The sequence below is a fragment of the Mobula hypostoma genome, chromosome 12 (genome assembly GCF_963921235.1).
Source record: "Mobula hypostoma chromosome 12, sMobHyp1.1, whole genome shotgun sequence".
Lineage (NCBI taxonomy): Eukaryota > Metazoa > Chordata > Chondrichthyes > Myliobatiformes > Myliobatidae > Mobula > Mobula hypostoma.
Window position 1 is genome coordinate 28262017 of NC_086108.1, and position 27542 is coordinate 28289558.

The 27542-nt window shown below is 42.9% G+C and overlaps 1 protein-coding gene across 1 annotated transcript in view; it reads left to right on the plus strand.

Moving 5' to 3' along the window:
- qsox1 (quiescin Q6 sulfhydryl oxidase 1) overlaps nucleotides 1-27542 on the plus strand; it is a 164577-nt gene that overhangs the window by 126546 nt on the left and 10489 nt on the right. The window contains exons 10-11 of the mRNA XM_063063763.1: nucleotides 3922-4078; nucleotides 7563-7751. Coding sequence (XP_062919833.1) covers nucleotides 3922-4078; nucleotides 7563-7751 — 346 coding nt within the window. The remainder of the gene's footprint in view (nucleotides 1-3921; nucleotides 4079-7562; nucleotides 7752-27542) is intronic.

Consider the following 27542-nt stretch of genomic DNA (forward strand, 5'->3'; position numbering starts at 1 on the left):
ACCTAAGGCACAAAGGGACTTGGGAATGCTAGTGCAGAATTCCCAAAAGTTTAATTTGCTGGTTGAGACTGTGCTGAGGAAGACAAATGTGATGTTAGCATTCATTTCAGGAGGACTAGAATATAAAGGTAAGGATGTAATGTTGAGACTTCATAAAGCACTGGTGAGACCTCATTTGGACTATTGTGAGCAGTTTAGGGACCGTTATCTTAGAAACAATGTACTAACAGTGGAGAGGATTCAAAGGAGATTCTCAAAAATAATTCCAGGGTTGAACGACTTGTTATATGAAGAGTGTTTGATGGCTCTGGGCCTATATTCACTCGAATTCAGTGAGCGGCCTTGATAGAGTGGATATGGAGAGAATGGATCCTTTGGTGGGAGAGTCTAAGACTAGAGGACTCACCCTCAGAATAGAGGGGCATCCTTTTATAATGGAGATAAGGAGGAATTTCTTTAGCTAGAGAGTGGGTGAATCTGTGGAATTCATTGCCATAGGCAGCTGTGAAGGCCAAGTCTTTATGTATATTTAAGGCAGAGATTGACAGGTTCTTGATTGGCTAGGGCGTGAAAGGATGCCGAGAGGGGTGGGTGGGGGGAATGGTGTGAAGGCAGGAGGTTGGGGCTGAGGGGAAAAAATGGATCAGATGTGACGAAGGGCCAGAAGGCCTAATTCTGCTCCTATAACTTATGGTCTTGTATCTTGAATTAATCTGAACCCTGAAATCCTCATGGCAAGTAGCTCTTTACCATTTCAAGCATAATAAACATTCATCAAACTTAATAACATTTGCAGTCCAGTACACTTATGGATATTTAGGTTCAGAGCAATACAAAAACTAACAGAGACTCAATGAGATTAAAAGGACACTTAAAATTGCCCCCGATTCATCGGAATACTTGGGCAGTAACTGTAAATGGTCACTGTGACAACTGATCAAGAAATGCACTTAGTAACTCCACTGTCTCATTTGACACTGGAGTTAAATCTCTAACACTGCAAACTATTTAGAAATTTGGTCTACGCAATGCCAAACCTAAACTTAAGCTACACATGGGTCCTTGTGCTCCAGTACAACCTCTGCAACAAGAACAAGATAATGGAGCTGTACTTTAAGTAATTTATCACTCCCCTTCTGAGATTCTCCTCCAAACAACAACTTTTGAATGAGAGACACAGGACGCACAGTGTGGAAATGTAACACCATGCAGAGAATGGCAGAATTAAAATAGGCCACTCATTTCCAGAGGTACCTCAGCCTACTAGCCACTGGTTCTGCCTCTTGGACTGGACTTTGATTGCTGAGATACCCTGCCTCTAGAGTAAACCACCACTGGAAGCGTTTGTCAACTGTAAGAGAGCACAGCAAAAGAAGTTACCACTCGTGACTCCAACTGATTCCAAATTCTAGTTAGTGGCTAGGTATCTCCATGCAGCCTCACAATATGGCAGCTTAGGTTTTCCTCATGTAGTGAGGCTCCATATCCTCTTCTTTGAAAGTTAAATGAGCTCCGACGTGCAAGACTCAAGATCAGGGATTTTTACCCTTGCAGTATTCGAACAGAGGGTAAAAGTTGTTTCCTGAGTCACACAGAACTGTAACCGGCAGTCTGCCCACCCTGCACATGTCAGCCATCAAATACTATTCAATGTTGTGCTTTGCAATGACAGATGTGCAGATGTACATCAGATGTAGTCACCTGACTGCGATGCCTCAAAAAGGCGGCATCCATCATTCAGGACCCCCATCACCCAAGTCATGCATTGTTCTCAGTGAAGGGGGACACTCAACAGTTCAGCATCTTCCCTTCTGCCGTCTAATTTCTGAATGGACATTGAACCCATGGATACTGCTTCACTACTTCTTCAATTTTTATTTTTGCACTAATTTAATTTGACTATTTAATATATATACTTACTCTAGTTCCTATTTTTTCTAGTATTATGTATTGCTTTGTACTCCTGACACAAAACAACAAATTTCACAACATATACTAGAGATATTAAACCTAATTCTGATTCAGAATTATCACTGTAAAGGGGTGAAAAGCATAAGCAGACCCTGCAATTGGCTGAAATAAAACGACTTCAATCAGCAGCAGCTACACCAGTGGAACAACTTTAGAGGAGCCAAGTATTTAATTGCATAGGAAACTTACTAAAACAATGAATCAAAATCTGCTCACTGGAAGAGTACTGGTGGCGTGCATGTGTTCCTTTCTGGGCTGACTGATGAGTTCTCAGCTGTGGCCAGCTGCCAGCAGCTGTGGGAAATTCAATTAGAGCTTCTCAGTAGCAGCCCTTGAAACTGAAATAGTGCAGCACTACACAATGCCATTTTTTTAAAACCACACTGGAATATCACAATCTTTTTGAAACAGCACAAGAGAGATCTGCAATGCGATTTTAATGCCAAAAAAAAAATTATCCTGAGGAATTTCCAAATCAGGTTCTTATCAGGCTCAGTACAATTGACCTGTGTCACGGTATGGGTTGCTGTATAGCACAAGGATTGCGAGGGTGCTATTCTGTTGCTCTACCTGTGACACTGCGTTTTACATGCATAGAATGTACTCACTGCCAGATTGCAACACTCCCAATGCCTCATCTGACCGAGGCAGAACCCTCTTGGTGAGCAACACCTTATATTCCATCTGAGTAGCCTCCAACCTGATGGCATAAACATTGACTTCTCTAACTTCCGCTAATGCCCCACCTCCCCCTCGTACCCTATCCATTATTTATTTATATACACACATTCTTTCTCTCTCTCTCCTTTTTCTCCCTCTGACTATACCCCTTGCCCTTCCTCTGGGTTTTCCCCCCTCCCCCCCTTTTCCTTCTCCCTGGGCCTCCTGTCCCATGATCCTCTCATATCCCCTTTGCCAATCACCTGTCCAGCTCTTGGCTCCAACCCTCCCCCTCCTGTCTTCTCCTTTCATTTTGGATCTCCCCCTCCCCCTTTCAAATCTCTTACTAGCTCTTCCTTCAGTTGGTCCTGACGAAGGGTCTCGGCCTGAAACGTCAACTGTACCTCTTCCTAGGGATGCTGCCTGGCCTGCTGCGTTCACCAACAACTTTGATGTGTGTTGCCTCTTGGTGAAAGGACCACTTTTCTTCAGCCTAGTGCAATATGTCTTAAGTTTAATTATGGAGAAAACTTTCTTTTGTTGGGGAATCAAAAACTTTCAGGCTTATGTTTCAAATGAGAAGGAAAAGGTTTAGTAGAAAGTTGAGGAGAACTGTACTTTTATACAGAGAATGATATGAATCAGATTCAGGTCTATCATCACTGATATATGCCATAAAATGTGTTATTTTGCTGCAACATTACAGTGCAAAACATAAAAATGACCATAATTTACAAAAATAAATACATTATGCAAAGGACAAATAATGAGGTAGTGTTCATGGGCCACCGAAATCTGATAGTGGAGTAGAAGAAACAGTTCTTAAAATGCTGAGAATGAGTCTTCAGCCTCCTGTAGCTCCACTATGGGGAATGAAATGAGCAGACAGGGGAAGTGGTTGAGGCAGGTACAATGACAACATTTAAGGAGGGTTCAACAGGTACATGAATAGGAAAAGTTTAGAAGCATATGGGCCAAAATGCATGCAATGAACTAGCTTCGATGGGCATTTTGGCCGGAGTGGATCAGTTGGACTAAAGGAACTTTTACCATGCTAAAATGCTCCATGGCTCTAAGTAGGCCTAAGGTGTGGCTCACCCATGTTCCAATCACATGGAAAAGCTGTCTTACTGAACCAGATGTTCCTAAAAGTCTGAATCAGGTTCACTTGTTGCATACCTCTAATGTACCAAAATTTCAGGTTCTTATTGTGCTTGTATGCAGAGAGGAAGTACTATATGTGTTCCTAAAGAATGTAGGTAACATCAGTTTATGCTCTATGTTTTCCAGATACCTGGAGCCGTACTGCCTGACAAGGAGAACTGGGTTGGTTGTCAGGGCAGTAGGCCACACTTTCGAGGATACCCATGTTCGGTATGGACTCTGTTCCACCTCTTAACAGTGCAGGCTGCAAAACACAACAATTCCATGGTACTTGCAGGAAAAAGTAAGGCTTCATATTTCTTTGTTTATACATTCTATCTCTTCACTGTATTTGTCTACCTGCCTGCAATTTCTCTGTAACTGTAGTACTATATTCTGCACTTTTTTTCACTTTTTGTACTACTTTGATGTACTTTGATATGGAATAATCTGTCTGGATGGCATGCAGACAAAAACTTTTCACTGGCCTTCAGTACAGTTGACAGTAATAAACCAATTACCAAGACTAAAGTGATTGTAGGGGTAATTACCAGCCTCACAGGTTGTCAACCATGGAAATTCATCAGAATAAATCAAAGAAAGTAGAGTTCTGGTTCTTCAAACCTCATTTTCAAACTTTATACACTTATTTCTTTCAAAAATATGTTTGAGTCAGGTTAGCTTGCCTCACTGGGGAGGAATCTTCCAGTAGTTTCCAGATGTTCATCTTACGAGGATTGAGTGGTACTGTTGTACGGCTAGTAGAGCCATTGCCTCACATCTCCAATGATCAGGTTGTCTCCTACACTCTGGTACTGTGTGTGTGGAGCTTGCACTTTCTCTCTGTTGGTTTTCTCCAAGAGTTACAATGTCTCCCACATCCTAAGGGCGTGTAGAGTTAATAGTCCCTAGTATAGACAGGTGGTAGTACTGGCTGGAAGTCTGTGGGAAGGTGGAGAGAATAGGTCATTGGAAAATTAGTGAGGAAATGGAATTGCTCTGTAAGCTGGCAAAAAATCAATTGGCCAACTTATCTTAATTTGTCTTGGAGGCCAGTGATAAGATGGCAATGCACCTCCCCCTCGTACCTATGTTACGTAAAGTTCCATTCCTGAGAGCTGTCCATAAGCCAATTTCTCCATGTCTGGAAAGTCTATTTTCCAAAGCATAGCTAAAAGTAAATTTATTATCAAAGTACATATGTGTCACCATTTTCAACCCTGAGATATACTCAATTCTCGCAGGCATACTCAATAAATCCAATAACCATGATAGAATCAATGAAAGACTGAACCCTGCAGGGTATACAACCAGCGTGCAAAAGACAACAAACTGTGTAAATCCAGAAAGAAAGGGAAAAAAGAGAATGAATTAATGAATAGATAGATGGACAGATAGATAAACAAACAAACAGACAAGCAAGCAGTATGGAGAACATGAGATGAAGAGCCCTTGAAAGTGAGTTCATAGGTTGTGGGAATAGTTCAGTGATGGAGCAGGTAAACGAGTGAAGTCATCCCTACTGGTTCAGGAGCCTAATGATTGAGGGGCATTAACTGTTCCTGAACCTGCTGATATAACCCTATCGTATTGCATTCATTTAGCATTCACTTCCTATTCTTCCTTTTCATTGAATGCTCGCTCTAACACTACCCATAATTAAACTAATGGAATATATACTATATCCAGCTCTTAATGAATATGATATGTTGTTGTTGTTCTTGTTCTTGTTATTACCTTGAAAAATACTTGAAAAATTCATGGGAGAATTTCTGTAAAGCTGAGTTTTCATAATGCAGGCCTTATGTACCTGAAGGAGACCCTGTATTTATGTTTGAAATAATTTATGCTTTTTTTTCATTTATATAATAAGTTTATTGAGGCATAGCGTGAAACAGTTCCTACAATTTACCTCCTACTGGAGGTAAAAAAAACATTACCTGATTTCTACAAGAGATGGTCAAAACAGTTGAATCTTCGCTTGCTAGGAACTGGAGCTTAGGAATACTTCTTCACTGTTTCCCTCAAAGGCTTTAAACAGCTACAGTGAAAGCAAATCACTCATCATCTGGGCCAGGATGCATGAGACCAAAGCTTACTGCAGTCTCCTCTTCCAATTAGTTATCCATTGAAGTCAGAGGACCAGACCTAGCCCTCACCAGTGTATCAGCTCCTTCCCACTAGTAAACTCTCCCAATCCCTCTGCAGCTCAAGCCTCGGCAGGCATTTCAGCTGCTGAAAACAGAATGAATCGGTCAAGAAACACATTTCATTTAGGAATTACTTTTCCTGTAACATCCTGGCTCCTGATGAGGGAAGGAGGCTCCTTTCAGAGCACGGACATGAAAATGGGAAGAGAGTAACCTAATAGAGTGAAACAGAGAGTTCCAGCACTGCTTAATTAAGGAAATTCAACTCTTAAGCTCATCCCACAAAAGTACGTTCAACTGATAGCGGTGCTGTTGAAACAAACTAACATCACAGTCAATGATTGAATAGTAGTCTCTTCCAGCAGTGTGAGGAAGTCAGTAATAAGGTCTTCTTGGGTTATTCAGTGGATTGGGTCTGAACCTGTAGGCCAACATAATACGCTTGCGGAATGCTTCATACTCGTCATCATCCTTACTGAGCTCTGCGGGGTGATCAATACCAAACCCAGCTCCATCAACTGCAGTAATTCCTTTGGGGACAGGAGCTTTGATGCCTCGACCCTGGGAGCCCAAACCATCACCTTCCTTCCAGCCCATTTTCATCAGCATCTGGTAACCAATGTTCTCCACGGTAAGTTTGAAATCCTTGTAGTCAGAATAATCAGGCTCTCTGCCTTCCTTTAGAGCTTTGAATGTTTCCATGAATTTCTCTAGTTCATCAAGGGCAGAAAATCCCCAATAAAATGTTTCCCTTGACCCATTTCTGTCAGTTGTTCTGCCCATTCTCTAGTCTTTTCCATCTCCATGCGCCGCAAGCGATGTTCCCAGGTCCCAGCTTTTTAAATCAATTTTATTATATTTATTATTAATAGAATATGGGCAACACTGGGTAAGTATGTATTAGTTGTTCTGTTAATAGATTGAGTTGAATCTCTGCTCCCCTTATGCAAATGTCTTGAATGATTAAATATCAGATATTAGCTTTGTCACCCATACTTGAATCATACAGGGAAATGAGTCATTTGCATCAAATCAAATCAGCGAGGATTATGCTGGACAGCCTGCAAGTATTGTCACAACTTCTGGCACCAGTGTAGCATCCCCAAATCTTACTAACCCAAAATGAACATCATTGGAATATGGAAGGGAGCTAAAGCAGTCAGAGGAAACACACAGGGCCATGTGGAGAACGTACAATCTCCTTACATACTGCAGTGGGAACTGAACCCAGATCAGTGATTGTTGTTGCTCTAAGGTGATTGCACTAACTGCTACACTACTGCTAAACCTAACATCAGAAGTCAACAAGTTCCAGGACGTGACAATGGAGCACCATTGTACAGCATCTCAGGATGGTGCATGACTTGAGAGACTACAAGGACTGAGAGTGTGGCCATTTTTCACCCTCCCAGTTGCTAATGCTGGACGTGTGCATGTCAGTATATTTGGAGAGCGGGAATGTTTTCATCCGGGTTCTTCAAACCCTATTGAAATGAGTATGCCTTGGCTGTAGACTTGAATTAGTGCGTTAAGGAAGAGTGGCCATCGAGGGGGGTGCAACAAGGACAGTAACTATGGAACAGTGGCAATGAGTAGCATCTGTGTTCTGTTACTATTCCAAACCTCTGTCTTCTCCAGGTGTCCAGTCTGACCCTCTGGAAGTTCTGTCTGCATTGAGGCAGTACGTCAAGCATTTCTTTGGATGCAGAGAGTGTGCGGTCCATTTTGAATCTATGGCAGCAGTATCCATGAACTCTATCCAAACCTTCGACAAGGCTATCTTGTGGCTGTGGTCTCGGCATAATCGCGTCAACAACAGGCTGGCAGGTGAGTGCATTCTGCTGGATGGGCACCATAGCCAAGAGGTGAAATAATTTCCCTGCTTAAAGGTTCCAGTCTGTGCGTTCTGTCAGTGGGTACTAACACTATAGTGAAAGAGGGTAAGGTCTGTCCAGCATCTTAAAAGATCATATCACCTAATGTTCTCCCTAGCCACTGAGGTACTTTTGAATCGTGCTGATTGTTTGAACATGCAGCTGGTAATTCATGCACAATATGATCCCACAACAAACAGCTTCTTCGGGTGACATTGACCAAATGATACATATTGACTAGGAGACCTGGGAGAATACCACTGTCCTTTTCTGAGAGTGATGTCATGGGACCGATCACGTTCTCCGGACTGAAAAAATTCTCATTCCTCTTGGAGTGTACTGAACTGGACTACGTGCAGATGTAGTCAGAACCAATGCTCAAAGAGCCAACACAGTGTCTTATTTCTCAGCTAGATTGGGAATTAGATTAGAATTGGGTGGGTTCTGCATCTGGAATATTTTCCCAACTTTCAAGTACTAATATCTAAATTAAAAATATCCGGGTATAGTACATCCTGGTGTTTCCAGTGTTAACCAAGATATGACCTCAGTGGCAATAATGTCGAGTATTCTTACTGGTTAAGCAGGTATGAACAGCTTGGAGGTATTTAGCATGCTTTTTGGTAAATATTAAGGTACAATTATTTCTTTCTGTATTTTCCATTATTTTGTTTAAAGTTATTTACGCGTGAGACAAGTGTGCTATAGCAGATCAGTGCTCAAAGATGTACCATTTTCTTGGCTTCAGGAAAAGCTTGGTGGTGTTGCTAATCTGTTGAACAGACCCTCCTGGGTTTAGAGTAGTGCCTACGTCCATGAGCGCTCACATTCACCGATCCTGAGAATGGTGTTACAATAACTTGGTACTTGGGGTCTGACACTGACCTTGTTCTCAGTATTCGGAGTCCACCACGGCCTCCATTCTTGATGCTTGCAGTCGATCACTGTCCTCCTCTCCTGCTTTCACCTGTCACCTCACAGTTTTAGCACAATGCCAAGGGTTTGAATACCCTGCTTACGGTGTCCTGTAACATTCCTGCCATTTCTGTGTTGCTATTGAGTCATGGTATTGTTTAAAACCATTTATGCGAGAGGCGTTTCTTCACTTGTAAACTGGGCATTGTGTCAGCACCGTGCTTGGACTATTACTGCATCGATGTAGCTCAACGCTTGTGCCATCTAGTAAGAGTGACAACATTACACAAGTCAGTGTCTGTCAGTTCACGCGGCTATTTGTTTGGTATTCAGTGGTGGTAAGGGTCTCACAAGCTAGTCTTTGCGGAGAGGGGGATTGGGAGGGCAGGCATTCAGCTTTCCTTGGATTAGGAAAGTTTCAGCGAGGCAGCAGGTGGCTGCTGTGGGGACACGACGACTGTTTTATCTCCTGCGGCCTCCTTCAGCCTTGTGTTTAGGGAGGGGAGGGGCAGTTGTAAATGGCACGTGGAGCCGGCCTCTCCCCAGGGGAGGGTGTTTGATGCGTGCCATTTAACTCCACTACTTTAGAGTCAATGAACCATGAAATCCTACCATTTGTAAAGTGTCAGTACAATTAATTTGGCCCCTATCTTTGTAAACTCTCTAATGACAGTTGGGATTTTTGAGGATTGTACTGCTGGCATAGTCTCCTAAGGGAGCTGTTCTCAATCCTTTCATTTCAGGCACTAAATATAGTGCAGATTATGCACCAAATGAAACAGTTTAGTAAGTGTTTGCTTTAAGATGTTCTGCTTAATTGACATGGCTCAAACTCAACTCTTTCACCAAAAGAAATTCCTCTCAATATTAATTCATGAAGTAACAGAGAAGGCAAGTGCCTTTTAATTTCCCCACCAGTCTCTTTCTGTACAGAGGTTCAGCCGGTGTACCATGGTGACCATTCCATTGTTTAGCCTAGTTGGACTTTTCTAACATAAGAAACCTGACTGTATCGACCACTCACTCAACTCTGTTGTAGACGCTTGTCCTGAATCAAACCCGAATACAATATTCAGTCACCTGGTTTATGATCAGATGTGAAGCAAATGCAGCAAAATGTTAGAAATCAAAAGAAATATGAAAATCTGAGGTGCAGGGAACTCTTGAGGAAATGACGCAGCCTTTTTGTACTGATATACTTAACCCTTCATACACTTTATGAAACCAGAGCACTTGGAGGGAACCTAAGCAGTCATAGTGCGAACACACAGATCCCACAGAGACACCATCAGGGATCAGGATTGGACACAAGACTGCCGAAGCTCTGAAGGAATGGCATTACCTGCTGCATTCCAGTATGCCAACCTCCATCGGTTATTCCAGTATGCCAACCTCCATCGGCTATTCCAGTATGCCAGCCTCCATCGGCTATTCCAGTATGCCAACCTCCATCGGTTATTCCAGCATGCCAGCCTCCATCGGCTATTCCAGTATGCCAACCTCCATCGGTTATTCCAGCATGCCAGCCTCCATCGGCTATTCCAGTATGCCAACCTCCATCGGTTATTCCAGTATGCCAACCTCCATCGGCTATTCCAGTATGCCAGCCTCCATCGGTTATTCCAGTATGCCAGCCTCCATCGGCTATTCCAGCATGCCAGCCTCCATCGGTTATTCCAGCATGCCAACCTCCATCGGTTATTCCAGTATGCCAGCCTCCATCGGCTATTCCAGTATGCCAACCTCCATCGGCTATTCCAGCATGCCAGCCTCCATCGGCTATTCCAGCATGCCAGCCTCCATCGGTTATTCCAGCATGCCAGCCTCCATCGGTTATTCCAGCATGCCAACCTCCATCGGCTATTCCAGCATGCCAGCCTCCATCGGTTATTCCAGCATGCCAACCTCCATCGGTTATTCCAGTATGCCAACCTCCATCGGCTATTCCAGTATGCCAGCCTCCATCGGCTATTCCAGCATGCCAGCCTCCATCGGTTATTCCAGCATGCCAACCTCCATCGGCTATTCCAGCATGCCAGCCTCCATCGGCTATTCCAGTATGCCAGCCTCCATCGGCTATTCCAGTATGCCAACCTCCATCGGTTATTCCAGTATGCCAGCCTCCATCGGCTATTCCAGTATGCCAACCTCCATCGGTTATTCCAGCATGCCAGCCTCCATCGGTTATTCCAGCATGCCAACCTCCATCGGTTATTCCAGTATGCCAGCCTCCATCGGCTATTCCAGTATGCCAACCTCCATCGGTTATTCCAGCATGCCAGCCTCCATCGGCTATTCCAGCATGCCAGCCTCCATCGGTTATTCCAGCATGCCAACCTCCATCGGTTATTCCAGCATGCCAGCCTCCATCGGCTATTCCAGCATGCCAGCCTCCATCGGCTATTCCAGTATGCCAACCTCCATCGGCTATTCCAGTATGCCAGCCTCCATCGGCTATTCCAGCATGCCAGCCTCCATCGGTTATTCCAGCATGCCAACCTCCATCGGCTATTCCAGCATGCCAGCCTCCATCGGCTATTCCAGCATGCCAGCCTCCATCGGTTATTCCAGCATTCCAGCCTCCATCGGTTATTCCAGTATGCCAACCTCCATCGGTTATTCCAGTATGCCAGCCTCCATCGGTTATTCCAGTATGCCAACCCCCATCGGTTATTTGAGTTCTCGGGAGCATCAGACAGAAATTAGCGATCGGTGCAGAATTTTGTCATCTTTTCTTTCCTTCTAGCAGCTGGTGACGGGATCAAAAGTGACTGACGTTTTACATTAGCATGTCAATCTGCAGATTAGGTCAAGAGCAGCAGAGCCTAATTATACCTTCCCAAGTTCTCTTATTTCTCTGAGGACAGACAACATATCTGCTTTCATTCAGAGGCAGTCAGCAAAGAACAAGCTGCTGAAGAGACTCAGCAGGTTGAACAGCATCTAAAGGGACCCCACCCTTTCTCCTTATACTGCCCCTCACCCTTACCCTTTATACTGACCCTCACCCTTACCTTTTATACTGACCCTCGCCATCTTTCCTTTATATTGACTATCCTTCCCCTCCACTCTTAGGCCTAATGCAGAATCTCAGGCCAAACATTGACAATTCCACACAGATCCTGCTGAGCTCCTCCAGCAGTTGGTTTTATGCTCGATATTCCAGCATGCCTGTCTCTTACTTGCAGGGACTGAAGCACAGTGCCATGGATTTATCACCCTCATCCATCATGATTTTGGCCCAAACCTGTTTTCTCTTCTGAGAGAGTCCAGAAGAACGGATCACAACTTTAATCTACAACAGTGCCCTGCAGCAACATTATCGGGAAGCTAGTCTTCAGTCCCCTCAGATCTCCTACACCCTTGGCCAGAAAATCAGAATTGGAGTCAGGTTTAATATCACAGCATATGTCGTGAAATTTGTGATCTTCACAGCAGGAGTGCAATGCAAACATAATAATAGAGAAAGAGTGAATTACAGTCAGTATGCATATTTAAAATATAGTTAAATACTGTAAGTAGCACAAAAATTAAAATTTTTTGAAGTAGTGAAATAGTGTTCATGACCATTCAGAATTCGGATGGCAGAGAGGTAGGAACTGAACCACTGACTGTGTGCTTCAGGCTTTTGTACCTCCTTTCTCATGGTAGCAATGAGAACTGGGTGCGTCCTGGGTGATGGGGGTCCTCAATGATAGATGCCGCCTTTTTGAGGCATTGCTCCTTGAAGATGTCTTGGATTCTAGAGACTAGTGCCCATGATGGAGCTGACTAAGTTTTAAAGACTCTGCAGCTTATTTGGATCCTGTGCAATAGCCCTCTCCCTGCCAACTGGACTGTGATCAGCCAGTTAGAATGCTCTCCATGGTACATCTGTAGAAATTTGAGAATTTTTTTTTGTGACATAGTAATTCTGCTCAAACTCTAATGAAATACAGTCGCTGCCTTGCCTTCTTTGTAGCTGCACCAGTACGCTGGGTCCAGGATAGATCCTGAGATGTTGACACCCAGCAACCTGACATTACTTACTTTCTGTCCTCTGTGAGGACTGCTGTGTGTTCCCTCATCTTACCCTTTCTGAAGTCCACAATCAGTTCTTTGGTCTGTTGAAACTAGAAGATAAATTGCAAACTTCAAAAGGGTGATTGTTTGATTTTTAAAACTCAGAAAGAAAATTGCATATGTCTGAAATGGAAGTAGAGTGCTGGAAACATTCAGCTGGTCAGGCAGCATCTGTGGAGAGAGAAACAGTGTTACTATTGCAAGTTGAATACTGACCCCCTCATTACAACTGGGGTGAAAGAGAGAAAGCAAGTTTTAAGTTGCAGTGAGGATAGACAGGGAATGGATGTGATAAGGAATATTCTGTAGAGCAGATGCCCATCACAGAAATTCACTGATAGGGTCTTTGACTTGAAGCATTCACTTTTGTTTGTAGGGTTGTTTATTGAACCTGGAGGTTAGGTCACAAACATTTTGTCACCAGTTGCAACAACACTCAGTTGCGCATCGATGATGTCACCTTGACTGGTGACGAAACGTTTGCGACCTAACCTCCAGGCTCACCGAACAACCCTACAAACAAGTAGCCAACCTGAGCTACCAATGTTCTCTTTCATTTTAAACATTCACTTTTACTCTCTCCATAGACCTGATGTTTTGTTTGTTTTTTGTTACCCAAAGTTATTGAAGCATAAATTGCATAAATGGAGATACAATGATAATCAATCATCACATTTTATGGCAGCGGAGACTCCGGGGCTAAATTGCCTTTCCTTTGTTGCTGATGTCATAATGAAATCGGTGAGTTTCAGTTGGAGGGGAAGGTACTGATTGAGCTCCTCACTGGTAGCCCATGTTGTGAATGCCTCGGTCTCAGTTTGCCCATTTCGGTAGGAAATGAGGCTACAGGGAATTACATAGAGCATGTGTGCTTAAAAAAGAACGAGACATGACAGGTAAAACTGACTTATCCTAGGAGAATTTTTCCCATTTTTTTCTTTCTTTTGAAAGTATAGACTATTCTCCTCCTAAAACTGGCTAGTAGTATACCACCGGCTGGGAAGTGATGGTCCCAGTGGGGATAGATTGGGAAGTGATGGTCCCAGTAGGGAAAGGCTGGGAAGTGATGGTCCCAGTAGGAATAGGCTGGGAAGTGATGATCCCAGTGGGGAAAGGCTGGAATGTGATGATTTCAAAGGAGATAGGCTAGGAAGTGATGGTCCCAATTTATGGCAAGTGATGATCCCAACAAGGATAGGCTGGGAAGCGAGGATCTCAATGGGGATAGGCTGGAAAGTGATTATCCCAAAGGAAATAGGCTGGGAAGTGATGGTCACAATTAATGGCCCAGTGGGTTTAGGCTAGGTAGTCAGTCAGAAGTGCCAAGTAGATGATCTAGCTCAGCCTCCTCCAGAAGTCCCCAGCATCCCAAATGTCAGTATGCAGCCCATCTGATTGATTCCACGTGATGTTAAGAAATGGCTGAAAGCACTGGATACTGCAAAGTCTATGGGCCCAGACAAAATCCGGGCAATAGACCTGAAGACTTGTGTTCCAGAACTTGCTGTGTCACTAGCCAAGCACCTACCTGGCAATGTGGAAAATTGCCCAGGCATGTCCTGTACACAAGAAACAGGACAAGTCCAACCCAGCCAGTAACCACCCTATCAGCCTTCTCTCAATCATCAGCAAAGTAATGGAAGGGGTGATCAACAGTGCTATCATGAAGCACCTACTCAGCAATAACCTGCTTACGGATGTCCAGTTTGGGTTCCATCAAGGCCATTCAGCTCCTGACCTCATCACCTCCTTGGTCCAAACATGGAATAAGGAGCTAAATACCAGAGGTGACATGAGAGTGATAGCCCTCGACATCAAGGCAGCATTTGACCGAGTATGGCGTCAAGGTGCCCAAGCTAAAATGGAGTCAATGGGAATTCGGGGGGAAACCCTCTACTGGTTGGAATCATACCTGACACAAAGGAAGTTGGTTGTGGTGGTTGGAGGTCAGTCATCTCAGCCTCAGGACATCACTGCAGGAGTTCCTCAGGGAAGTGTCTGAGGACCGACCATCTTCAGCTGCTTCATCAATGACCTTCCTTCCGTCATAAGGTCAGAAGTGGGAATGTTCACAAATGGCTGCACAATGTTCTGCACCACGCGTGACTCCTCAGATAGTGAAACAGTTCATACCCAAATGCCATCAGGACCTGGACAATATCCAGGCTTGGGCTGACAAATGGCAAGTAACATTTGAGCCACGCAAGTGCCAGGCAATGACCATCTCCAACAACAGAGGCTCTAACCATCATCTCTTGACATTCAGTGGCATCACCATCACTGAATCCCCTACTATCAATATCCTGGGGGTTTCCATTGACAGGAAACTGAACTGGTCTAGACATATAAACACCACGGCTACCAGAGCAGGTCAGAGGCTAGGAATCCTGCGACATGTAATTCACCTCCTGACTCCCCAAAACCTGTCCACCATCCACAAGGCTCAGGTCGGGAGTGTAATGGAATACTCGCCACTCGCCCGGATGAGTGCAGCTCCATCAACACCCAAGGAGCTTGACACCATCCAATATAAGGCAGCCCACTTGATTGGTACCTCTTCCACAAGCATCCAATCCCCCACCATTGACAAACAGTTGCAGCAGTGTGTACTATCTACAAGATGTACTGCAAGAACAAACCAAAGTTCGTCAGGCAGCACCTTCCAGATCCATGACTATTACCATCTAGAAGGATGAAAACAGCAGATACCTGGGAGCACCACCACTTGGAAATCACCCTCCAAGTCAATCACCATCCTGACTTGGAAACATATCGCCATTCTTTCATTGTCGCTGGTTCAAAATCATGGAATTCCCTCCTTAACAGCACTGTGGGTGTACCTACACCTCAGAAACTGCAGCGGTTCAAGAAGGCAGGTCATCACCACCTTCTCATGGGCAACTAGGGATGGGCAATAAATGCTGGCTTAGCTGGAAACGCCCACTTCGCGTAAATGAATAAATAAAAAAAAGGGATGGTCCCAGTGGGGATAGGCTGGAAAGTGATGGTCCCAGTGGGAAAAGGCTGGGAAGTGATGGTCACAGTGGGGATAGGCTGGGAAGTGATGGTCCCAGTGGGAAAAGGCTGGGAAGTGATGGTCACCGTGGGGATAAGCTGGGAAGCGATGGTCCCAGTGGGGATAGGCTGGAAAGTGATGGTCCCAGTGGGAAAAGGCTGGGAAGCGATGGTCCCAGTGGGAAAAGGCTAGGAAGTGATGGTCACAGTGGGGATAGGCTGGGAAGCGATGGACCAAGTGAGAAAAGGCTGGGAAGTGATGGTCCCAGTGGGGATAGGCTGGGAAGTGATGGTCACAATGAATGGCCATTGAGGGTCACAGTAGGTATAGGCTAACCAGTGATAGTTCCAGTGGGGATAGGATGGAAAGTGATGGTCGCAGCTCTCAGCCTACTAGTAAAGAGCATCAAAAGGAGTTAAAATACATTGCACCTGATGTTGCTGCTTCAACGTAGTCTGGTCTTGCCACTAGAATCAATGGAACAACAAACCAGCCTCTGTCAATATTGTTTATTGACCTAGGAGAGTTTAACCTAATGTCAACAAGTACAAAAGTGACTGAAGAAACGCCTCCAATCTTTATGAATCAGAATCAGGTTTAATATCACCAACACATGTCATGAAATATGTTAACTTTACAACAACAGTACAAAAAAGTACATGATAAATAGAGAAAAAAACAGAATTACAGTAAGTATGCCTATTAAATCGTTAAAATAGTGTGCTAAAAGAGAAATATTAAAGTAGTGAGATAGTTTTATAGGTTCAATGTCCATTTAGAAATTGGATGGCAGATGGGAAGAAGCTGTTCTGAATCACAGTGTGTGTGCCTTCAAGCTTCTGTACCTCCTTCCCGATAGTAACATTGAGAAGGGGGCATGTCCTGGCTAGTTGTGATCCTTAATGATGCAAGCCACCTTCCTAAGGCACTGCACTTTCAAAATGGCTTGGATACTACAGAGGCTAGTACCCATGATGGAGCCAACTAATTTTACAAGTTTCTGCAACTTACTTCAATCTTATACAGTAGCACCCCCTTCCCCCATACCAAACAGTGATGCAACCATTCAGAATGCTCTCCACAGTACGTTTGTAGGTTTTCAAGTGTTTTGTTTAACAAACCAAATCTCCTCTAACTGCTAATGAAATATAGCCACTGTCTTGCGTTCTTTATAGCTGCATCAATATGTATGCAAGTGAAAACCAAAATACTGCAGATGCTGGAAATCTAGAATAAAAATAGGACATGCTGCAAACATTCCGTAGGATGTGTGGCATCTGGGAAGAGAAACAGAGTTAACTTCTCAAGTTGAATACCTTTCATCAAGACTGAGAAGGAGACAAAGGGGATAAACTGTTAATTAGGATATCTGGTCAATGAGAAAATGGGAACTGTCAGATGTGGAGAACATAGCATAAAAATGTAGGAATTATATGATGCAGTGCAGAAACTGGGTACTTCATCAAAGACTCCAGCAGATTTCTATAGAAGTACTCTGCAGAGCATGCTAACAGTTACATCACCATCTGGTGTGGAGAGTTAGAAAAAATTGCAGAGGATTATAAATTCAACTAACTCTATCATGGGCACTAGCATCCCCAACATCGAGGACATTTTCAAAAGGCAGTGCCTCAGAAAAGTGGCACCCATCATTAGAGACCGCCACCAGCCAGGGCATGCTCTCTTCTCATTACTACCGTCAGAGAGGAGGCACAGGAGCCTGAAGGCACACACTCAACACTTTAGTAACAGCTTCATCCCCTCTGCCATCAGATTTCTGAATGGATAATGAAGCCATGAGCGCTACCTCACTAGTATTACTCTCTTTCTGTACTACTCATTATATATACAGTGTGATACACAAGCCAGGCATTACATTATGGAGAGCAAACTGTTGCCCATGCAGCAGGCTCACCCTCTCCAAGCAACTGATGAATCCAAAGGAACAGCAGAGATCAATACAGCTTTGCACCAGCAGCATCACAGGGATTGCCAGATAGAGTTGAACTCAGGGACTACAGCTCCAGATTTTTCCTTGGGGTTTACTCTGGAAGCCTGGCGAAGGGTCTCGGCCTGAAACGTCGACTGTACCTCTTCCTAGAGATGCTGCCTGGCCTGCTGCATTCACCAGCAACTTTGATCTGCCCAAAGTGACTGGTTTTAAGGTGCCAGTAACCCGTATTTGCCCCTTCTCCTGTCAGTAGAAACATTTCCTCTGGGCTTGGTAGCTAAGCCACACAGGAAGGTCAGTAGCTGGACTTGGTTGTTAGAGGCTATTTGAGATGCATGGCATGCATGCCATTTGGAGCGTTTAATAGGTAGTGCGAACCTATAGCCTGGTTATGACAATGTTAAGCAACCTTATGTATATGTATGTGTGTGTGTATGTATATATACACATACACATAAACACACATACATATATATAATGTTGCTTAAAGTATGTCATGAAATTTGATTTTTGCAGCAGTCGTACAGTGCAAAGTACACAGTGCCTATAAAAAGTATTCACCTTGCTTAGAAGTTTTCATATTTTATTGTTTTACAACTTTGAATCACAGTGGATTTAATTTGGCTTTTTTGACACTGATCAATAGAAAAGACTTTTGTGTCAAAGTGAAAACAGATCTCTACAAAATGATCTAAATTAATTACAAATATAAAACACAAAATAATTGATTGCATAAGTATTCACCCCCCCCACCCTTTAATAAGACATACCAAATCATCACGGTGCAGCCAATTGGTTTTAGAAGTCACATAATTCATTAAATGGAAATTTTTTTGGGACCTGTATGCATCGAAGGTGTTTCAATTAATTTTAGTAAAAATACACCTGTATCTGGAAGGTCCAACTGCTGGTGAGTTAGTATCCTGGTAAAAACTATACCATGAAGACAAAAGAACACTCCAAGCACTCCGCAAAAATGTTAGTGAAAAGCACACATCAGGAGATGGATACAAGAAAATTTCCAAGTCACTGAATATCCTTTGGAGTACAGTTAAATAAGTAATCAAAAAATGGAAAGAACATGGTACAGCTGTAAATCTGCCTAGAGCAGGCCATCCTCAAAACTGAGTGACCGTACAAGAAGGGGAATAGTGAGGGAGGCCACCAAGAGACCTATGACAAGAGTGGCAAAGAGAAAGCCACTGTTAGAAGAAACTCCCATGAAATCTCAGCTAGAGTTTGCCAGAAGGCATGTGGAAGTCTCTGAAGTCAGCTGGAAGAAGGTTCTATGATCTGATGAAAACAAAATTGAGCATTTTGGCCATCAGACAAAGGGCTATGTTTGGTGCAAACCAAACACCACACATCATCAAAAACACACCATCCCTACCATGAAGCATAGTGGTGGCTGCATCATGCTGTGGGGATGCTTCACTGCAGCAGGCCCTGGAAGGCTTGTGAAAGAGGGTAAAATGAATGCAGCAAAATACAGGGAAATCCTGGAGGAAAACCTGATGCAGTCTGCAAGAGAACTGCGACTTGGGAGAAGATTCGTTTTCCAACAAGACAATGACCCCAAGTATAAAGCCAAAACTACACAGGAATGGCTTAAAAACGACAATGTTAATGCCCTAGTGTGGCCAAGTCAGAGTACAGACCTCAATCCAATTGAGAGTTTGTGGCTGGACTTGAAAAGGACTGTTCACTCACAATCCCCATGCAATCTGACAGAGCTTGAGCAGTTTTGTAAAGAAAAATGGGAAAAATTTGCAGTGTCCAGATATGCAAAGCTGATAGAGATCTATCCACACAGACTCAAGGCTGTAGTTGCTGCTAAAGGTGCATCTACTAAATACTGACTTGAAGGGGTAAATACTTGTGCAATCAATTATTTTGTATTTTGTATGTGTAATTAATTTAGATCACTTTGTAGAGATCTGTTTTCATTTTGACAAAAAGACTGTTTTTCTGTTGATGTGTAAATAAAGCCAAATTAAATCCACTGCGATTCAATGTTGTAAGCAATAAAACATGAAAACTTCCACTGGAGGGGGGTGAATACTTTTTATAGGCACTGTAAACTACACTCTGAAATACACAAATCAATAAATAAACAAATAAGTAAATAGATATTTTTGTATTTAATAGTGTTGTTTATGTATAGCGTAGTACTACTGCTGCAAAACATCCAATTTCATGACATATACTATTAGTAATATATCTGATTCTGAGGGAGACTGGACATGTCCTCCACTCCCAAGCAAAAGAAAAAGAATAATTCTTGTTTACAGCTTATCTCCATGAGCACACTGGTTTCACCCTGTCAGAGGCATCTCCCTCCTCTACCCACTCTGAATCTTGATAAGTTTCTTTTGTCTCCTTCACAGTTCTGATGAGGGGTCCTTTCCTGAAACATTAGTTTTAACTCTCATCAAATAGATGCTGCCTGGCCTGCTGAGCATTTTTCACCATATTTTATTTCTTACCTTTATTTTTCCCATTGTATGTGGGATTTCCAAGACTTTCATTCTGAGAGTTGGGTACTAACTTTATCAGCCCCCTCCCCAAGTGGTTGCTGAAGCAGCCCCACATATATCCGGCTGATAATTGAATCCTGTCAGTTACCCCAACATACAGCAAAATCAAGTTACACACATCCAAGTTGCTGGTGAACACAGCAGGCCAGGCAGCACCTCTAGGAAGAGGTACAGTTGACGTTTCGGGCCGAAGGGACTCGGCCCGAAATGTCGACTGTACCTCTTCCTGGAGATGCTGCCTGGCCTGCTGCGTTCACCAGCAACTTGGATGTGTGTTGCTTGAATTTCCAGCATCTGCAGAATTCCTCGTGTTTACGTTAGCAAAATCAAGTTGACTGCTTTCCCATCTGGCCACAAAAACCTCCAACCATTTTCCCATCTTGAAGCAAAACATTGGCCCAGGAAGATTTAGTTACGGGGCTGCTCTACAACGAATAGAGAGGTCATACCCTTGGAAAGGAAACAAATGCCATCAAAGATCATGAACTTTACTTTGTAAGTGACCTCCTGTTAATGAAGCTGATGGGCTAAATGCACCGGCTTTTTAGTCATGCAAAGCATTCACACCATCTTATTTGCATTGATTATCCAAATGCATCGCTGGGACCTGCAGTCTCTTGGCTTTCAACCCAGCTGCAACCATACTCTGCTCCGGCAATTCTAGTAGGTACAACTGTTAGGGCAAGTTGACCATTCCTGTTATTCATTCATGTTAACTGCAGCAATTTAAGCACACAAAAGGTTTTTAGCCTGGACAGGGACCAAGGGAGTGATGCAAGATTTCTAGTGTTGAGGAAGGCATAATAGACTCCGGGGAGAAGGCAGCAGCTGTAGTCTTTTCCCTTTGTAAAGAGTGGAGGGGCTGGATTAAATACTCTGGGGGGTTGAAAGGAACCAACACAAAACATCATGTGTCATAGTAAATAGAATGGGCCTATATATCAACAGAGAATATAGTGAAAGTGTGGGTCCCACAGGGTAATAGAGTTATTCATGAGCATTACAAAAATTCACGAGAGAAGTATACCACTGAAAAAAATAGGAATTACATTGTTTAAAAGTATTGAGAGTTATTTTTGTCTTTAGTGCAGTGTAGGTTTGTAATTGCAGATTCAAGTTTTATTTCTGTTTTAACTAATATTATGGATGAAGAAAACTTAGAAAATTCACCTTTTACTTATATACACTAATAAATCTCCACACTGGCGATGTATTTTATATTGTCAACTGGAATTTTTGCTTCAAAGGATGCAGTTTTCAAAAGACAGACATCAATTAATTCGTTAGGGGATGCTTAATCAAACACACTATTTTGTGGTGTGTCCAAGCTAACTCAAGGGAAAATAACCTGCAACTATAATATCCTGAGCAGATCTGAGTAACTTGGAATGCATAAGGATTTTGTAGTTGTTACCAATTAAGTGCAGTTCATTATCCAAACTGAAGTTGAGGAACTTACCCAAAGATATTTTTTCAAATAAACGTCCTGAATGAAACTGAAATAAAAATCAAATAATTCAGATAATCTAATAATGTTGATTTATAAAATGCACAGAGATTTTACAAGCACTCAGTTCAAAGTTTTCTCATTTATATTTCAGAGACAGTCTACGAAGTGCTGAATGGAGTTAGAAGAGCTATTTTCTGGTGTAGTTATGGGATGAAAGTTGGAGTACTTCCTGTAGAATTTCTAGAATGAGTTGTGTGTTGGAATTTATTTGGTCATGGGATCTGGATTTAGATGTTGCATCAGATAATCTGTCACAGGAAACAGGAAAGACTGTGCTCATGGATGTCTCAAACCATTTACACCCAATTAAATATTATCCCTCCATTTCATAGCATAGCCTCAGCATTGGCTATGGGGATCTGTGGCCACTGATTAACACACAGCAAGATCACAAAACTACAGTGACTAATAATCTTTTGATATTGTCAATTGATGGTATATTTCAGACAATTATGGAGCTGGTAATAAAATCTCCAAAACAGGCAAATCTTGAAAAACATCATTTTATAAGAAAGATATTGTGTTTGCAGTTTCTTGAAGTTGATAAAAAAAATGTTGGATGTTATCATATGGAGTTTCACACACTTCGATGCAAAGCCACCCAATGGATGAAAACTATACATGGAAATAATGTAAAGAAGTTGTGTTCAAACCAGGATGTTGTAAGTGGAATTGGTATGGTGGAATTTAAAAGCTTACTTCAAAGAATTTGGAACCTGGGTAATGGTCTGGGCCAAAGTTGTGATGACATAGCAATTAGTTCTCAAGATGGATGAAGGAATAGTTAAAGAGATACAAATGAGTTGTTCACAGGACATCACTAGTGAATTTGACACTTATCATCCATAATGGTTCCTGCTGTGAAGAGATATAGAAGTTGACTAATGTAGTGTATTTGGAGTTACTCCTAGACTAAACTAAGTAAGAATGGTACATTTCTGATATTGATGCTAGTTTATTTTTTCTTTTATTACCTGAAATTGAATTGTCCAATTGCCATGGTAGGCTTTCTGTTCATGTCCTAAGATTATTGGTTCAGAAGGTTGGCTGCCAATCCACTAAATTTACCGCAAAAATACCATACCTCTTCCCAGGGAACAGAAAGGAAATAGGACTGTACTGAACACTGTAAAAGTACTCAGGCAAAGGTGGGACTAGCTGGATTGAAGAGTTATAGTTTCTCCCAGCTCTACTGATTTATTATTGACCTTCCAAACTTCTGATCCTGTCATTTTTCCTACTTCACCCATCCCACATGGAAATCCCCCACATTCACATAGTTAGTACTGCGAATGCTTCTAGGTCAGAAGAATGAGTGTAAGGATGCAGAGACATAGCAGCACTTCCTGATTAACTTGGGTAAGCAATAGAATAGCTCAAGAGAAGCCATCAGGCCATAAGACAGGAACAGAATTAGGTCATTCAGGCCTTTGAGTCTGCTCCACTATTCGATCATGGCTGATGTACTTTTCTGTCTCCACCCATTCTCCTGCCTTCTCCTCCTAACCTTTAACACCCTTTCTAATCAAACGCCTGTCAGCTTCCACTTTAAATATATTCCATGGCATGCCCTTCCAGCCATCTGTGGCAATGAATTCCACAAATTCACCACCTTCTGGATAAATAAGATCCTTCTCATCTCTGTTCTAAAGGGATGTCCTTTGATTGAGGCTGCACCCTCAAGTTCTTGACTCTCCTACCACTCGAAAGATCTTCTCCATGTCCACTCTACATAGGCCTTTCAATAATTGGTAGGTTTCAGTGAGAACCCCCTCATCTTTCTAAACTCCAATGAACCATTAAACATTTCTTATGCATGAAGTCTTTCATCCCAGCAATCATTGTTGTGAACTGCCCCTGGAGCCTCTCCAATGCCAGCACCCGCCTCCTTAGATATAGGACCCAAAAATACTCACTGTACTCCAAATATAGTGTGACCAATGTCTTATAAAGCCTTGGCATTTCATTATTGCTTGTATAGTTTAGTCCTCTGGAAGTGAATGCTAAAAAATTGCACTTGAGTTCCTTCTACCAACTCAACCTGTAAGTTAAACTTTAGGGAATCCTGCAGTAAGACTCTTAAGTCAATTTGCACCTTCAATTTCTGAATTCTCTTTTCATTTAGAGAATAGTCCACGTCTTTATTCCTTTTACCAAAGTGCACGATCATACACTTCCCTACATTATATTCCATATGCCACTCCTTTGCCCATTCTCCTCATCCGTCCAAGTCCTTCTGCAGACTCCCTGTTCCCTCAACACTATCTACCCCTCCCACCTATCTTTGTATCATCCACAAACTAGGCCACAAAGCTGTCAATTCATCCACATTACTAACATACAAGGTGAAAAATGGTGGACCCTACACCAACACCTGCAGAACAATACTAGTCACCGGAAGCCAGCTAGTCCCAGTTTTGCCTTCTGCCAGTCAGCAAATCTTCTGTCCATACTAATACCTCTCCTCTAATTCCATGGTCTCAATGTCTTCTTTAGAAGTCTCATTGTGGCAACTTGTCAAATGCCTTCTGTAAATCCAAGTAAACAACATCCACTGACTCTCCTTTGTCTTTCCTTCTTGTTACTTCTTAAAAGAATTCCAACAAATCTGTCAGGAAAAATCTCCCCTGAAGGCAACTGTGGTGGCACACTCTAATTTCCAGCATGTTGCTAGTGTCTCCACAATGAAAACTGATGCAAAGTACTTAATCAGTTGTTTAATTGTTCTTCATTGCTACTTTTCCAGTATCATTTTCCAATGGTCAATGTCCATTCTTTTCTCTCTTTTACTCTTTATATATGAAAAAACTTATATACAGTATCTGAAAAAGCTCTTTTATATTACCCTGTATTCGCTAACTTACCTTCATGTTTCATTTTCTTCTCCCCTTATTGCTTTATTAGGTGCCTTCTTTTTGTTTTTAGAAGTTTCCTAATGCTCTAGCTTCCTGCTACAATTTCCAATATTATACATCCTCTCGTTCTCATTTATGTTGACTTTGACTTCCCTTGGCAGCCATGGCTGCATTATCCTCCCTTAAAAATGCCTTTTACTTTTTTTGAGCTGAAATTGTCCTGTGGATTCAGGATTTTCTACCTTTGCTGCTGTACCCTCAAACTGCTACTATCCTCTTCCACCTCCTCTTTCATTCCTCTGCCTTTAGACTGTAAGACCATTAGACATAGGAGCAGAATTTGGCTATCTGGCCCATCGAGTCTGCTCCACCATTCCTTCATGACTGATTTATTGCCCCTCTCAACTCTATTCTTCTGCTTTCTCCCCATTATCTTTGACAACCTGACTCCTCAAGAACTTATCAAGCTCCGCTTCAAATCTACCCAATGAACTGAACTCCACGGCCATCTGTGACAATGAATTACATAGATTCACCACCTTCTGGCTAAAGAAATTCCTTCTCATCTCTTTTCAAAAGGGACAGCCCTCCATTGTGAGGCTGTGCCCCTGATCCTAAACTCCCCAACTATTGTATTGGAAACATCCTCCAAATCCACTCTGTCTAGGCCTTTCAGTATTCAATAGGTTTCAATGTGATCCCCCTTCATTTTCCTAAACTCAGGTGAGTACTGGCTCACAACCGTCAAATGCTTCTCATACATTAACCCTTTCTTTCCTGGAATCATTCTCCCAAACCTCCTCTGGACTCTCTCCAATGTCAGCACATCTTTTTTCAGATAAGGGACCCAAAACTGCTCACAATACTCTGTGTGGTCTGACCAAGTGCCTTATAAAACCTCAGCATTACATCCTCGCTTTTGTATTCTAGTCCTCTCAAAATGAATGCTAACATTGCATTTGCCTTCCTCACCACCGACTCAATCTGCAAGTTAACCTTTAGGGAATCCTGCGTGAGGATTCCCAAGTCCCTCTGTGGTACCTCTGATTTCTGAATTTACTCCCCATTTAGCAAATAGTCTACACCTTTAATCCTTCTACCACGGCATAACCATGCACTTTCCTGAACTATATTCCAACTGCCACTTCTTTGCCAATTTTCCCAATCTGTCTAATTCCGTCTGCAGACACCCTGCTTCCTCAACACTATATGCCCCTCCACCTATCTTTGTATCATCAACCTTGGAGGTCCTGTCCTTTAACTTAGCACCTAACTCCCTGAACTCACTTTGCAAGACTTTTGCAAGAGGATAAGACATGAGAGAATAGAACCAATCAAGTGTGACAGTGGAAAAGTGTGTATGGAACTGGAGGAGATGGCACAGGTACTTAATGAATACTTTGCTTGAGTATTCACTATGGAAAAGGATCTTGGTGATTGTAGGGACACACATCAAAGTTGCTGGTGAACGCAGCAGGCCAGGCAGCATCTCTAGGAAGAGGTACAGTCGACGTTTCGGGCCGAGACCCTTCGTCAAGTCCTGACGAAGGGTCTCGGCCTGAAATGTCGATTGTACCTCTTCTTAGAGATGCTGCCTGGCCTGCTGCGTTCACCAGCAACTTGGATGTGTGTTGCTTGAATTTCCAGCATCTGCAGAATTCCTCATGTTTGGTGATTGTAGGGATGACTTGCAGTGGACTGAAAAGCTTGAGAATGTAGATATTAAGGAAGAGGATGTTCTGGAGCTTTTGGACAGCATCAACTTGGATAAGTCACTGGGACCGGATGGGATGTATCCCAGGCTACTGTGGGAAGTGAGGGAGCAGATTGCTGAAGCCTCTGGTAATGATCTTTGTATCATCAATGAGGACAGGAGAGGTTCCAGAGGATTGGAGGGTTGCAGATATTGTTCCCTTATTCAGGAAAGGGAGTAGGGATAGCCCAGGAAATTATAGACCAGTAAGTCTTACTTCAGTGGTTGGTCAGTTGATGGAGAAGATCCTGAGAGGCAGAATTTATGAACATTTGGAGAGATATAATATGATTATGAATAGTCAGCATGGCTTTGTCAAAGGCAGGTCGTGCCTTATGAGCCAGATTGAATTTCTTGAGGATGTGACTAAACACATTGATGAAGGTAGAGCCGTAGATGTAGTGAATATTGATTTTAGCAAGGCATTTGATAAGGTACCCCATGCAAGGCTTATTGAGAAAGTAAGGAGGAATGGGATCCAAAGGGACATTGCTGTGTAGATCCAGAACTGGCCTGCCTACAGAAAGCAAAGAGTTGTTGTAGACGGGTCATATTCTACATGGAGGTTGGTGACCAGTGGTGTGCCTCAGGGATCTGTTCCGGGGCCCCTACTCTTTGTGATTTTTATAAATGACCTGGATGAGGAAGTGAATGGATTGGTTAGTAAATTTGCTAATGACACAAATGTTGGGAGTGTTGATAGTGTGGAGGGCTGTCAGAGGTTACAGCGAGACATTGATAGGATGTAAAACTGGGCTGAGAAGTGGTAGATGGAGTTCAACCCAGATAAGTGTGAGGTAGTTCATTTTGGTAAGTCAAAGATGATGGCAGAATATAGCATTGATGGCAAGACTCTTGGCAGAGTGAAGGATCAGAGGGATCTTAGGGTCCGAGTCCATAGAACACTCAAAGCTGCTACGCAGGTTGACTCTATGGTTAAGAAGGCATACGGTGCATTGGCCTTCATCAATCATGGGTTTGAGTTTAAGAGCTGAGAGGTAATGTTGCAGCTATATAGGTCCCTGGTCAGACCCTACTTGGAGTACTGTGCTCAATTCTGGTCGCCTCACTACAGGAAGGACGTGGAAACCATAGAAAGAGTGCAGGGGATATTTACAAGAATGTTGCCTGGATTGGGGAGCATG